Below are 16,271 nucleotides of genomic sequence, written 5' to 3' on the forward strand. Positions count from 1 at the left end.
ACTCCTTGTCCTCTGTAAATAATATATATGCATGTACAGCTTCCAAATTATATAAGCAATTTCTGTAGCTAACCTGCCATGTGTGAATATAGCCTAAAGCTGCAGTATTCTGCATAAGTTTTCATAAGCCAAACCCAGTAATAGTGTAATTTATACAGAAATTATATAATGGAAAGATCTGAAGCATCTGTGTTTTCAGCACGCTCCTGGTTTTGGGTTACAGCTACCTCTAAAATCTAACACCACACATCTAAATGCAAAAGCTTCTATAGGTCAATGTGCACAGGGCCTAAGGGATAAAATGCCAATACAAAAATAACAAAAAAAAAAAACTATAGAAGAAAACAAAAGTAGAAGAGACCTAGCAGAAAATCCTGTTCTCCCAGCATAGAACTGGTTCTCCTGGTGGTACCACATGGTTTGAACATTTTTGGATGGTTGGGAAAACTTTTGTTCACTAGAAGTAATTCTCATTCGTATTGTACAGCATCAATGTAGGACGGAAACAAAAAGACCCAAAACAGATGGCTTAAATATTGCTTTATTACATAGCACTATGAAAATAGGATTTATAGACATGAATATCAGGAAATGACAAAGAAACAGATCAAACCCTGTTATATACATCATGTAGTAAATATAACACATTGGGGCTTATTTACTAAGGGTTGCGGATTGCACTTTCGTAGGACTCTTCGCCGGTTTTGGGATTTGCGCAGCTTTGACAGGTGTCTGCGCTGGGATTATGGCGCACGCAATCGGATTGTGGCGCAGCTGCGCTTGCTTTCATGCGACAGAAAGGGTCGGACGATATGACTGATTCGATCTGAGGGCGGGATTTAAGATTCAAACTTACATACACTGGGAAGAAGGTGAACTCCGGCGGACCTGAGCGGGGAAGCCACACATGTAGGATATCGGACGCACGATCGCGGCAGAATGCATTATTGTCGGACAATGCACTTTAGGTGAACTCCAGAGAACAGGTAAGTAAATTGTTCAGCACGGCACCCTCCCTATTCAGATCTAATACTCGTCCATGTGGTTCATATAGAAATTCTAGAGCCAGCTAAATCACATTTGCTCAGATTTGAAGGATTTAACATTGTCTGTCCTGTACACTGAACCTATCCGTTATAATATCCCGCTCATCCTGTGACGTTATAAAGTTTGTGACTACAGGTGTAATTTGGTTCAACTCCTCTTGATCCAGGATTTCATCACTACAAAATTAGTCCTATACAGACAATCCCTGGGTTGCGTACAGGATAGGGTCTGTAGGTTTGTCCTTACGTTTACTTTGTAGGCAAGTCGGAACTTTATATTTTGTAAGTGAAACTCCAGACAGTGGGTTTATTTTGCCCCTGTGACAATAAGATTTTCATAATTTTGAAGGAACAAGGTTTAAGAATAAATATCCATTGCAGACAACTTTGTTAAAAATATTGATGACCTATAGAGATTGTTGGAGATTAAGCAGACCCCCCCACAACAGATTGGCAATTCATAGCACCTAATAAATAATAATAATCTTTATAAAGGCAGGGAACAGGAAGCAGACGGCGCAGTTCTCTGTGTTGTGGTTGAAAAAAGAAATTCCAGATTAGCTCCCATTTAAATGGATATGAGCTGATCCAAATCTGCAGTATCCTGATCTGACCACTACACAGGAAACGGTGCTGTCCGCTTCCCATTTCATACTCTGTTAATCAGCTACTCGGAACTGCTAACCCTTTGGACCCCTATCTATCTCATATTGATGACCTATCATATGGAAAAGTTATTAATATTGTCAGCCTGGAAACCCCATTTAAAGGGCATCTACCACCAGGATGAGACTGTAGGCAAAAAAGCCTGAGGGGCTCCAGGTTCCATTAACACCTATAGAGTCTGGAGACCCTCAGGCTCATTTGCATACAATCCTTCATCCTGGTGTAGATGCCCTTTAATAATTAACATTAGACGAAGTGGAAATATACGGAATATGATCCCTATACTCGTTTTCAGTTCACATTCACTGACAACAAACAGATCTGGAATACACTGAGGAACTGAGAGTGTATTACAAGTATATAGAGAATAGGATAAAAACAGTATACGCAATGCTTAGTGCTACAGTCCTGAATGACAAATGTTTTGGAGTCACCTGTTCTGCCAGTCCGTCAGGTAGCCTCAACACTGTGAATGGAGGGGAGCGCCTCAAAGTTGATGAGGAAGTGACAACCCCAGCCTAAGGCTTGTCAACAACACAGGAGCCGAAAAATGTCAAGTATGTTTATCAATCTCTCCGGATGAACCAGGAGAAAGCAGATACAATGTTATGAATGTCTAATGCTGTCCATTCACATCTAAAGTTCATCTCTAATCAGGTTGAAAGTCACTTGAGAAATTCTCCTGGTGTACAACATTATGCAGAGAGCTCCCCCTAGTGGTAACAACTAATTTGTAATTATTATGCATTTTCTTTTAGGTCATTTCCAATTTTTTTATATTGAAAACATATCCCCAGGGATGTGGGGGGAAAGAGGGGGTCCTACAATATGCACTGTTTAGGGACTGCTTTGGGGAACTGCACCTGTGCTTAAATAGATCTAATTTACTGTGTATTTTCTATAATGCCATCATTTGTGTGGTTTAAAGGGCATCTACCTACCAGGATGAATGCCTGTATGCAAATGAGCCTGAGGGGCTCAAGGCTGTATTAACACCTATAGAGCCTGAAGCCCTCAGACTCATTTGCATACAGTCCTTCATCCTGGTGGTAGATTCCCTTTAAATAATGATATAATTGAGCGTCATAATGCAATCATGTATTGTCTGTGTACAGGGATGAGCTGCTGTTGACAATGATCCACATTTTATGTGCACTCATTTGCAATAAAACATTTCCTTTGAGATATATACATTACAAAACAAAGTAATTTTTTGTAAGAAATCTGTTTCCTGCTGTCCTGTTAAGTTTAAAGCCAACATCATTCTTATATATCCAGTCTCTGTCTCCTGCGCTGTGTGATCTGTACAGGTATCTCCAATGGACACTTAACTCTGCGTCAGGAAGAGGTTTGGATAGAAGCGCAAGCCCTCCACTGAATCATCCCTGCAGAGATGTCCCATGTTTTCAGCAAGAAGCAATCTGCCAAAGACAAGAGTACAGTTAGATACCGTACAACAGCACAGAATGGGAGCAGCCATTAAAGCCAAGGGAAATACCTTTCTTTGGCCAACAGGACGGACATTCCCACAATCTTGGCAAACTCCTCAGAAGTCAGCGAGCCTCTTTCAGATACCTGGGAAATAAGAGTGGGAATGTATGAATAGTTGTGAAATGTGATGACAATGTCCCCTCCGCTTTCTGTTGCAACATTGTCAATCATGGATCCAATCACGGAACCATCAGTACGTAAACCTATGGCCAGTGATTTGCTGCTCGTAAACCAAGAGGTAAGGTCTGTGCTGGAATTGGTAGTATACTCAGAAGGAGACCATTTCCTTTAAAGGAAATCTTCCAATCATGAAAACCCGGGTCACTTACTCATTACCACAGTTATGGTGCCTGAGGCTATCTTCTTATATGTGTTATCTATGACCACCTTCTTTCTAAAATCAACTTGTAAAATTATGCAAATGAGCCTGAAAGGCTCTGGGGGTGTTACCAAAGCTGCTGCAGATACACAGGCTGTTTCAATGAACAGAACATGTCTCTCCCCATCCCCTCTGTAAACCATCAGTAGCAGGAAGTGCAGGTACAGGGGAGAATTGCTCATTGTAACGACAGGTGAACCTACAGCACTGAGTGGCTCTGGAAACACTCCCCAGAGACCTTCAGGTTCATGAGCAAAATTATAAAAGTTTATTTTAGAACTTAGATGGTCATAGATAACAAATATAAGAATATTATCACAGTCCAGTCCACTGCCCCTGGTTTATCATACTTGATTTTGATGGTAGGTTTCCTTTAACAGCAGCAGCTGCTGATTTAATATTGTACATTGGAGATGTTAGGCTGAACATACCGTCTCTAAAGCAGAAGCCACCATTTCTTCTTCATTGTGAGACTGATGTTCGATCACCATGACCCCACTATCAAAAATACGAAGCCTAAAGAAAGGGAAGATGAGAATGAAGATGATGGATGCTGCAGATGGTGAACAGGTTTCTACAGCCCCGCACAGGCTCCTAGAGTCAATTCATGTAGTCATAAAGCATATTGTTGTGTATCCTGCATAGCAAAGTGCAAGCATTGTTACATTAGCTCCATTGTATAGGCTGGAGACATAGCAGCCACCTTTGTCCTATTGTTCAGTGCAGGTCAAAAGGTACATGAATGGGAAACTAGACAGGAAGTTTATCCTAGGCCGTTGCTCAGTGTTTCATACAGGAGGCTGCCAAACCCTTATATCTGAGCAGGGAAGGAAAGTCTTGTGAGTCAGAGGAACTGAAGGGCTACAGGCCACCGATGTGTTCAGAAAGAAAGCGAACAACTCACCGCAGAGGAAGCTTCAGAGATTCAAACGTTTTACAGGCGTTTACCAGATCCTCCGGAGAAAGCAGCTGTGAAAAGAGCACGTCCATCAAATATGCAAAAAACGACTAAATGTTCCTAGTATTATAGGATTGCACATCTGCTTTAATGGTTTAGGTCTGGTATTACAGCTCATGAAATGTGCAGAGCTGTAGTACCACTTCTGACCTGTGGGCTGGTATCATAGTATCATAGTATATAAGGCTGGAAGGAGACGCAAGTCCATCAAGTCCAACCTTCAAGAATTAAATAAATGTTTTATCCCCATAACCCGTGATATTTTTTCTCTCCAGAAAGTCATCCAGGCCTCTCTTGAACATGTACATAGAGTCGGCCATAACAACCTCCTGCGGCAGAGAGTTCCACAGTCTCACTGCTCTTACAGTAAAGAACCTTTGTCTATGGTGATGGTAAAATCGCCTCTCCTCTAGGCGTAGAGGATGTCCCCTTGTCCTGGTCACAGGCCTAGGTATAAAAAGATCTTTGGAGAGATCCTTGTACTGTCCGTTCAGGTATTTGTACATTGTAATGAGGTCTCCCCTCAGTCGTCTTTTTTCTAAACTGAATAATCCCAAATTTTGTAATCTGTCAGTGTATTCTAATCCCCCCATTCCCCTAATAATCCTGGTTGCTCTCCTCTGCACCCGTTCCAGCTCTATTATATCCTTTTTATACACTGGTGCCCAAAACTGTACACAATATTCCATGTGTGGTCTGACCAGGGATTTGTATAAGGGCAAAACTATGTCTTTATCATGAGAATCTATTCCTCTCTTGATACATCCCATTATTTTATTTGCTTTAGCAGCAGCCGCCTGGCTCTGGTCACTAAAATTAAGTTTACCATCCACCAATACGCCCAAGTCCTTTTCAGCTTCAGTTTTACTAAGTAATTGACCGTTTAGAACATAATTATACTTTTTGTTTCCATGGCCCAAGTGCATAACTTTACATTTATCTACATTAAACCTCATCAACCATTTCTCTGCCCATCCCTCAAGCTTCCACAAATCCCTCTGTAATGCTAAACTATCGACCTCAGTATTTATTACTTTACACAGCTTAGTATCATCTGCAAATATTGAAACTTGACTGTGTAAACCCACTACAAGGTCATTAATAAAAATATTAAAAAGAAGTGGCCCCAATACTGACCCCTGTGGCACTCCACTGGTAACATCAACCCAATCTGAGAATGTGCCATTAATGACCACCCTCTGTTTTCTATCACTAAGCCAATTACTTACCCAGATACACAGATTTTCTCCTATTCCCAGCAGTCTCATTTTATATACCAACCTTTTATGTGGCACGGTGTCAAATGCCTTTGAGAAGTCCAGATATACAACATCCACAGCGTCCCCCAGATCCAGTCTTGAACTTACCTCCTCGTAGAAACCAATCAGATTAGTCTGACAGGACCGATCTCTCATAAACCCATGCTGACGCTGGGTTATAAGGTTGTGCACAGTGAGATACTCCAGGATAGCATCTCTAATAAACCCCTCAAATATTTTCCCCACCACAGCAGTTAGACTTACGGGTCTGTAGTTTCCAGGATCGCTATTTGATCCTTTTTTGTATATTGGTACCACATTTGCTATGCGCCATTCCTGTGGAACATAACCAGTCCTCAGTGAATCTTCAAATATTAAAAATAACGGTCTGTCTATCACCGTACATAATTCATGCAGAACCCGGGGGTGTATGCCATCTGGCCCCGGTGATTTATCTATCTTAGTGGTTGCGAGGCGGCGCCGTACCTCTTCCTGGGTTAAACTGTTGACATTATAAAAAGAATTAACATTATTCCTCATTGTGTCTTCCACCAGGGGATTTTCCTGGGTAAAGACAGTTGAGAAGGCGACATTCAGTAGATTGGCCCTTTCCTCATCTCCTTCCACCATGACCCCCATGTTATTTCTAAGGGGACCCACACTCTCTGTTTTTAGTTTCTTATCATTTATATACTTGAAAAATAATTTGGGATTATTTTTGCTCTCCCTGGCAATATTTCTCTCAGTCTCTATTTTTGCGGCCTTTATCTGCTTTTTACAGGATTTATTTTTCTCTCTATAATCCTGTAATGCCTCATCGCTACCTTCACGTTTTAGCACCTTAAACGCTTTATCTTTCTCGCTTATTGCTTTCCTTACAAGACTAGTTAGCCACATAGGGTTTTTCTTGTTCCTTTTATGCTTTTTCCCATAAGGTATGTGTTTCTCACAGGACTTTTTCAGAATATATGAGAAAAAGTCCCATTTTTGGGGGGGGCTTTTGTCCTTGAGAGCATTATCCCAGTCTATGCCTTTAAGGTCTTCCCTTAGTTGCTGAAAATTTGCCCTCCTGAAGTTTAGAGTGTTGGTTGCCCCTTCACTAACGCTCTTAGTAAAGCGTAATACAAAATCAATGATATTATGATCACTATTCCCCAGGTTCCCCCCAACCTGTAGTTTTGATATCCTATCAGGTCTGTTGGTAAGGATAAGGTCCAGCAGTGCCCCCCCTCTTGTTGGCTCCAGGACTAGTTGCGACAGGTAATTGTCTTTTGTTGTTGACAAGAACCTGCTACCTTTGAAGGACCTGCATGTTTCTGCCCCCCAGTCAATATCTGGGTAATTGAAGTCCCCCATGATAAGTACTTCACCATGCTTTGAAGCCGCATCCATTTCACTTATCAGCATTTCCTCTGCTGCCTCCATTATATTTGGAGCCTTATAACAAACCCCTAGTAATATTTTATTTTTATTTTTCCCTCCTCTTATCTCCACCCATAGGGACTCCACATTTGCGTTACTGATGTCATCTCGCAGGACGGGCTTGAGGCAAGAATTCACATATAAACAAACCCCTCCCCCTTTTTTATTTATACGATCCTTTCTAAAAAGACTATAACCATCTATAGTAACAGCCCAGTCATAGCTACTGTCCAGCCATGTCTCGCTGATACCCACTATATCATATTTCCGTTCCAACATCAAGAGTTCCAGTTCCTCCATTTTGTTTGTGAGGCTTCTGGCATTTGTGTACATACACTTTATATGGTTTTCCCTGTCCGTATTCCTTTTGTCCTTATTCCCCAATCTCATTCCAGCCCCCCTTCCTCCCCCATGGACTATGACCCTTCCCAGCTCTCTATGTACACCGTCTATTTGCCCTGCACAAGTGTAATTGCCCTCCCCCCAGGTCTCTAGTTTAAACACTCCTCCAACCTTCTAGCCATTTTTTCCCCTAAAACAGCGGCCCCCTCCCCATTTAGGTGCAGCCCATCCCTACTGTAGAGCCTGTAGCCCACAGAAAAGTCATCCCAGTTCTCCATGAACCCAAAACCCTCCTTCCTACACCAACTTTTGAGCCACTTATTTACCTCCTTGATCTCCCGCTGCCTTTCTGGTGTGGCACGTGGTACAGGCAGTATTTCGGAGAAAATTACCTTTGAGGTCCTTGCCCTGAGCTTATGGCCTAAATCTCTGAAATCATTTTTAAGGACCTTCCACCTACCTGTTACTTTGTCATTAGTGCCAATGTGGACCATGACCGCTGGTTCCTCACCAGCCCCTCCCAGTAATCCGTCAACCCGATCCGCAACATGCCGAACCCGAGCACCCGGCAAACAACACACTGTTCGGTATGCACGGTCTTTGTGACAGATTGCCCTGTGTGTTCCCCTAATAATCGAATCTCCCACTACCAGCACCTGTCTGACCTTGCCTGTGCTCCCATTACCCTTCTTACTGGAGCAGACATTCCCCTGGTTGCTAGCGGCCATGTCTTTCTGCAGCATTGCTACCCCAGAGCTGATATCCCCCTCATCCACCAGCCTGGCAAACTTATTGGGGTGCACCAGATCAGGACTAGACTCTCTACAACTCTTCCCTCTACCCCGCCTTCTACATGTTACCCAACTAGCTGCCCCCTCATTCTGCACCTCCATACTTCCCTCCCCACAACCATCTTCCCCAGAGAGTTTGTGCTCCAGGAGCAGCAAACTTCGTTCCATATTATCAATTGCCCGCAGCCTTGAAACTTGCTCATTTAGATCCAGAATCTGGGCTTCCAGATGAGCAATTTTCACACACCCCACACAGCAGTATTCCCCCTCGAACGGCTGTTCAAGGAAAGCATACATGGCACAGGATGTACACCGTGTAGCAATGCCACTTATGGAGTCCATAATTCTAATGGGGATTACAATATAAATATGCACAGAAAGAATTTACAGTCAAAGTAACACAAAACACAGAAGTTACCTGCTAAAGCCCCTCAAACTTAAGTCCCTTAAACCTAAGTCACACTTATGACACTGCACACACTTAGGATCAGTGCACACTCGCTGCCAAGCTCATACACTCGCTTTGCTAATGCTTTTTTTTTAAAGTTATCGGCCACAAAAATCTGCAGAGCTCACTGCACAAGATCTGGCTGCAAACCACCAAACAAACTGACCACAGAAGTATATAAAGGCTGCTAATTAGATAGCCACACCCCACTATTAATTAGGCAGCACCTGTGACTATACTGTCTAGATAAGCAAGGTGAATGCCTCCCTATACCCCCCACACAATATACAGATTATGCAAGTAAAATACCTTTAGATCTACTTGGTTGCAATAAAAAACACACAATGAATATCAGGAAATAAAAATGTAGATGCACTTATCTATTTGTTGCAGGATCCAAAACGTACTCCTTCCCTTAAACCTAAGTCACACTTATGACACTGCACACACTTAGGATCAGTGCACACTCGCTGCCAAGCTCATACACTCGCTTTGCTAATGCTTTTTTTTTAAAGTTATCGGCCACAAAAATCTGCAGAGCTCACTGCACAAGATCTGGCTGCAAACAGTGGTGAGGCACTGTTTTACATAACTGTTTAACATTAAAACGTTAGTATGGAAGTATGTAATAATAGGGATTGATTGGATGTTGCCATGGAAAAAAAATTAACAGCACTTACCTCCATGCCCCTAGCTCGATTTACTAAGCAGTATACTTCTGTAAGAGACATTATGCCCCCTCGTTCCTGAAAAAAAATAAAAAGGCAGAACAAAAGAAATATTAAATCATTTACACAAAATCAAACATGGACAAGAGTGATATCATAAAGAGTTGCTAGAGGAGCCCTTCTTATATAAAGAGTAAAAATTCCCACTGGACCCACTGCAAACAGGACACCATGTACATTCTACTCGGCTCCTGCTGCTCTATAACATGCTGCCTGCAGATAGGACACTATGTATATTGTACTGATCTCCTCCTCCTCTATAACATGCTGCCTGCAGATTGTACATCGTGTCCTATCTATTCAGCTCCTCCTGCTCTATAACCTGCTGTCTCCAGATAGGACACTATATACAATCTACACAGAGCCTTGGACTCTATAGCATGCAGTCTTCAGATAGCACACCATGTACATTCTACTCAGCTCCTCTTGCTCTATAACATGCTGCCTACAGATAAGACACTATACAATCTACACAGATCCTTCCACTCTATAAAATGCAGACTGAAGATACAGACTGTCCTATTTACTCTGTTCCTCCTGCCCCATAACATGCTGTCTCCACATTGTACTTCATTTCCACTGTGTAGACTGGTTTACATTTTATTCAGGTTCCCTTTAATCCAAGGGCACGGATATGATCAGAGAGGTGTCCTCCCTCTATCGTATTCACTTACCTCCAATGGGGTCAGTAACATTGTGGCAAGCTGCTTTGCCAGCTGCATGTGGTAGTGTGTGCCAGAACCGTGCGTTTCCCGCGTCACTGGATTGGCAATTCCCATACTCAGCAGGTAAGATTTAAACTTTATTGTCTAGAAAAAAAATTTCCCACATTTTACAAAGCTGTAAGTACACAACAATGGCAACATACAGATATCGTATAGCATCAGTCACAAGTTAGGGCTTTCTAGTTTTCTCATATACGTTATACTAGATATTGTGGCATTCACCAACACTTTGTCTATGGTTAGCCTATAGGGATAGTCCAGTATTACATATTTATGGCATAACCAGTGGATAAATCCCTGGTATTTTCGCTTGGCGATTCACTTCCTCTATTCAAATTAATTTGTGGAGAGCTGTGTACTTTTACCTTTCAGTATGTTGTTAGTAGGGAAAGGACAGTGCAATGTGAAGTTATAATCTTTCAGCCTGAAGAGCTTTCTGCTCCCTGCTGCTCCACATTCCCTTCCCTCTGTTAGAAGTACGATCGGTCTCAGGATTTTGGTTGGATACTTACAGCAGTCACTCAGAGCAGAGGGGTGGGGCTATGGAACAGTTCATTGCAAAGAGCAGAAAGCTCTTCAGTCTGGAAGACTTGCCCAGAGCACTTACAGGAGCTGCGAACCTGGATTGACTGATGGTAGACAAGTCCTACTTACAAACCCCTTAGGATTTTTTCTGCAAGGAACTTTTTTTATTATAATCAACCCATGATCCTGGTGGTAGATTTCGTTTAAGTTCACAGTCCTGCTGCTACTAACTACACACGCAAAGGTATAGTAACACAGCTCTCCAAAGTCTTCAGGTTATTATGGTCAAAACTGATAACAGATAGCATGATGCCATATATCCAGTGACAACTTTAGGAAGATTTTTAAAAGGACCCACATGACCCGTGTGAACAATTTTTTATTTCTGCATGTGCTTTTTGCAGTTCTGTACACTCCTGTTTTCACTCTCCAAGGAGGATGCAGAACGCCTGACATGAAGGAGAACAACGCTTCTGAAACTTTTACTTAGTGATCAGTAAGGGTCTTATGACCTGTACAACGATTATCAGTAGTTTTATAGAGAAATTGATTGTTTTTTTTTACTATAATTTTGTTTTTCTGTTCTAGACCTCTATATACATCCCTCACCACAGTGACAAGAATTCCATATACTTCCAGGTATGGATCATCCTTAGTACAGCATTAAAAAGAAGTAAATACAATACAGGCAGTCCCCGGGTTATGTACAAGATAGGATCTGTAGGTTTGTTCTTAAGTTGATTTTGTATGCAAGTCAGAACTGTATATTTTATAATTGTAACCCCAGCCAGTATTTTTTTGGTCTCTGTGACAATTGGATTTCAAAAATGTTGGGCAAGAACCAGGGTTAGCAATAAAGTTTCATTGCAGACACCTGTGATAACTGTTATAGCTGTTTATTGTAGCCTAAGGCTAAAGTATAGTAAATTACCAATTACCAGAGGTCCGTCTGTAACTAGGGGTCGTCTGTAAGTCGGGTGTTCTTAAGTAGGGGACCGCCTGTATATGGCATTCTTAATACGATGGGCAGCAGAGACTTATGTTTATTTTAATAATGATCCGGAAATGATGTTTGTATGGAAGAGATGACACAGTATGCTGAATAATCTATAAAATATAGACATGTTAGCGGATATTTACAATGGACAGGGAAGTGACAGATGTTTCGATCCCAGACACAACTTCTCATCATGTTATTCCTGGAGCGTGTCCTTCTTGCAAAATATTGTGGCATTATTGTTCCCATGTACCCTGACAACCTGCGCGCAGATGTGTTTTCATACCTCATCTTCTGTGATGTCCCCTTGTTTGTCTTTGATTTTGTTCGCTATCGATTTGGACAGTTCCACCATTTCCTTGGCCTGTAAAAATAACGGAGACGACCGTCTTTCATTGCTCTGCTGACAGGAAATGGCAGCGCTGAACCCCGGCCCATATTAATATCACTGTACCTTTTCCATAAGCTTACTGAGATCTTCAAAGGCCTGGAAAATAGATTATGAAAGGAGCAGATGGTTATATTGTATCAATGCAAATTTTTCTAAAATGTGCACAGCACGAGACACTGAGCAAAACCTAAGTGAATTTTTTCATCTCATCTCAGCTCTCATACAGCTTTACTGCACTGTCAAGGTGGCCACCATTGTACAAGGTTATCGTGGGCTGTACCAAATAGGCTCTCTGTAGGGGAAAAGCTAGAACAAAATGCTATCACATCTGTTTGCATTGGTTATATGGCTCCAGTCACACAATTAAGATGAGCACACAGCCTCCCTGACTGTATGCTTATGGGCTAAGAAGAGAGTCCCTGCACGGCTTTGCCAGCAGGCAGCAATAGAACGGTCTGTAGCTGCCCATGTGATTCTATGCTGAGGCATCATGGGATTGATAGATTCTCTTTCTCTGTGATCTTCTAATAGTCAATGTGGCATCAGATCAGAGCTGACAGGAGGCTGCACAACGGGGAAATAAGTGCGACATACACAAAAAGAGGTTGGGCTTGAAAAATAAAGTTTATATAGGAGTAGTACAACCCCCTAACAGGCTCATCTATATTGTTCTCACCCTGGTAAACCTTCCCCTTCTGCCTATGACCCGCCGGCAGCCACTTTGGGGACATCCTCTGATATCCCACCTGTGGCACTTCCAGTGTGTCAGGGAGCAGTCTGCACATTCGTTTTTTTTTCCCTCCAATGTAAGGAAACATATGGAGAATTCCTTATATATCTTTACAATGGAGGGCAGCAGCATATCCCACTGAAAGTGAACTTCTCCTCTCTCATATTCTGCCATCAGTCAGGGAAGAAAAAATAGATTAACATTAAGGGGCACTTAGCACTGAACTGCTTTGTATGACTTGATTCATTCTCTACAAGAAGCGTTGTCGCCCCCATAAAAGGGTCTTGCTATCAGGTCCTGGGCTTCCCAACCCTAATTAATAACATACTACAACTCATCGCTCACAAAGAGGCAGAGAAGTGAGGACAAAGGGGAACAGGCACACACCTAACAGGAACTTCCTCACATAAACACAATACAACATGGCTGAGGTCTTATCAGCGGGCAGCAGCAGGCGCAGGAAGCCGGGAGAGCTCTGTACATTCTCCTATTAATTACACTACAGCCGGACGTCCCCCGATTTATCTGCCCAACAAATAGCCCTCCGCATTTTACTTCAATTTGCCCCTTGTAAATAAACAGTGGACTTGAACAAGGAACGTGATCGGCCGAAAAATAACTCAAGACAGCCAAATATACAGTCCTTATATCCATCATATCCCTTGTATGTATGGATTTACATTTACTACTAGCCAGAAATCTATAGAAAACTATAAATTTGCAATTTTAGTGTTTCGTTTCTACCCCCACCGATCTGATACGTACTCAATTTTTTAAAAATGCAGTGAAACTAAACTTTCCCTCATAGACTGTAAGCTCTTGTGTCACCCCCTCATCGTCATAGACTGTAAGCTCTTGTGTCACCCCTTCATCCTCATAGACTGTAAGCTCTTGTGTCACCCCCCTCATCCTCATAGACTGTAAGCTCTTGTGTCACCCCCTCATCCTCATAGACTGTAAGCTCTTGTGTCACCCCCCTCATCCTCATAGACTGTAAGCTCTTGTGTTACCCCCTCATCCTCATAGACTGTAAGCTCTTGTGTTACCCCCTTCATCCTCATAGACTGTAAGCTCTTGTGTCACCCCCTCATCCTCCTACTGTAAGCTCTTGTGTCACCCCCTTCATCCTCATAGACTAAGTTCTTCCGAGCAGGGCCCTCACTCCTATTGCTCCATATGACTGTTTGTACTCTGTAATGTAGAATTTTATTTGTTTTTGAACAACGTCTCCTCCTTATAGGATGGAAGTTAACAAAAGTAAAAACAAGAAAGTTATTAGTTTGTGGTGACTTCTTGCATCATTATGATACATAGGGGGACATGTATCAGGGCTTGTAAACCTGTTTTCAAGCCTTGAAATGAAATGACTTTGCACCACCAGTAATTGTGATTATTTCCGCTACATGCCTCCGTCACACAGAGTTCACCAATGGGTAGCACTCTCTATAGCGTGCGACCATTCAAGCTGAAGGGTTGCTGGTTAATAGTGCAATTCTATGCCAGGCAGGGAAGTGTATACCAGTGTAGCCCGGCATTATGATAACTCTCTGCCTGGCACAGTGATTGATATGAGAAATGCAAAATGTGACGTTACACCCCCTACAATGTTTGATCCTGCACTGTTTAAGAAGTACCAGACTATAAAAGGACTCTCCCCAAAAAGTAACATCTAGTTGTCAATTTATTATCAAAAATCCAGATTTACTCCATCGCTTTGGATCTGAAAAACAATGCACAGTATAGCCTCTGATCTGCATCTAGAGATTCTAGACAGGAACAATACAGAAGCTGCAGGAAGAAAGCGGGAAGTGAATCAGACCTCAACATTAAAGTTACCCTCCAGATCTTCATATAGATATCACATACTGTAGGTATTTTGGAACAGACACTTATAACATCTTAGTCACCACCGTTGGCATCTGTGTACATAGTAGCTACCTAGCTCTTTAAAGAAAATCTACCACCATAATACTTCATGATAGACCAGGGACACTTACTCATATATCCAGGCAGTGTGACTGTGGTAATAGTCTTATATGTGTTATCCGTGGCCTCCTACCTTCTAAAATAGACTTTTGAAATGATACTAATGAGCCAGAATGGCTCTGGTGGGTGTTTCCTTATACCCTCAGTCCTGTAGCTTCACAGGCTGTTACAAGGAGCAAAGCAGGTCTCTCCTCCCCTTGCACTTCCTGCTGCTGTTAGATGACACAAGCAAAGGTGGGGCAAAGAGAGCAGGGGGTTTGGTCAGACATGTTCTGCTCATTGTTGCAGCCTGTGAAGCTACCGCGCTGAAAGCTCTGGCAATGCCCCCAGAGCACTTGAGACTTATTAGCATAATTTTAAAAGTGGATTTTAGAAGGAAGAAAGGTCATGGATAACAAATATAAGAAGATTACCACAGTCACCATGTGTCCCTGGATTAGCAGACTTAATTGTAGATGGTAGATTTCCTTTAAACTTTTTGGGACGGTTCCCCTGATTTCCAGTCCCCTCTTCATTTCTGTAACTTGAAGACTGCTCTATGTGCTCTACGCTCCACTAGCCTGTCGGATACTCTCAGGCTGAGCAGCGCTGCTCAAAAGGAACTAACTAGCAGATTTCTGCTATAGCTCGTAATGAGGGTCTGGGGAGGGTGATCCCCTATATTGTCTGCACGTACGAGGGACGCATGTATGGCCCCAATCTTGGCCATCATTCCCTGTGTTAAGGGCTATGCACAATGGATAGATATGGAGAGTGGAGGGGTCACTCTGCCTCCTCTCCATCGTGGCTGACGTATGCCCGTTCGGCCGTAGCCGTGCGGGCATACATCAGTGTAAATGTAGCCTTAATGAGATACAATAACCACTACAGTCTGTTCTATTGGTACACATAAGGAACTAAGAAACACAACCACTGGTTAATAAAATCCCATGTCTTGTACATCACAAACAACAAGACAAAGGAGGAATGAAGCGAGTCATGTCAGGCTCCGGCAATGTATGATGCAGGTAATGTAGCTTGTTGTCTGCTCCCAGTAAAAATGACACCTGAATAAAAGATCCTGAATAACAAAATCCCCAGAATGACAGAAATCACAAGTAAAAGATGCATAAGAAACATGAAGTCATCACGAAGCTTAGCTGGAGAGCAAAGCAGGAATGTAAGGTAAACCCTTCCTGAGAAGCGCTGCAGTGAAGGGATGCCTCGTGTAAGGCTAGCACAATGCCACAACTTGTCTACAGGTAAAGGTGAGAGTCCACTGCATGACAACAAAGATTAGAAGAAAATCCGAGAGGAATATAAATTAATGTCATTCACCATCAGATGCAATAACGCTAGAAATGTGAACAACTCTAATAGACTTTCAGTATCATCCTCAAAGGATATC

At 42.4% G+C, this 16,271-nt stretch overlaps 1 protein-coding gene across 2 annotated transcripts in view; it reads right to left on the reverse strand.

Moving 5' to 3' along the window:
- Positions 1 to 525: 525 nt before the first annotated feature.
- VPS36 (vacuolar protein sorting 36 homolog) overlaps positions 526 to 16,271 on the reverse strand; it is a 28,972-nt gene continuing 13,226 nt past the window's right edge. For both annotated transcript variants that reach the window (XM_072134482.1, XM_072134481.1), the window contains exons 7-14: positions 12,232 to 12,264; positions 12,064 to 12,141; positions 10,205 to 10,339; positions 9,483 to 9,548; positions 4,487 to 4,551; positions 4,014 to 4,098; positions 3,211 to 3,287; positions 526 to 3,133 (exon numbers count right to left, since the gene is read on the reverse strand). In XM_072134482.1, the coding sequence (XP_071990583.1) occupies positions 3,040 to 3,133; positions 3,211 to 3,287; positions 4,014 to 4,098; positions 4,487 to 4,551; positions 9,483 to 9,548; positions 10,205 to 10,339; positions 12,064 to 12,141; positions 12,232 to 12,264 (633 nt within the window). In that variant the 3' untranslated portion in view covers positions 526 to 3,039. The remainder of the gene's footprint in view (positions 3,134 to 3,210; positions 3,288 to 4,013; positions 4,099 to 4,486; positions 4,552 to 9,482; positions 9,549 to 10,204; positions 10,340 to 12,063; positions 12,142 to 12,231; positions 12,265 to 16,271) is intronic.

This window comes from Engystomops pustulosus, chromosome 2 (genome assembly GCF_040894005.1).
Source record: "Engystomops pustulosus chromosome 2, aEngPut4.maternal, whole genome shotgun sequence".
Classification (NCBI taxonomy): domain Eukaryota; kingdom Metazoa; phylum Chordata; class Amphibia; order Anura; family Leptodactylidae; genus Engystomops; species Engystomops pustulosus.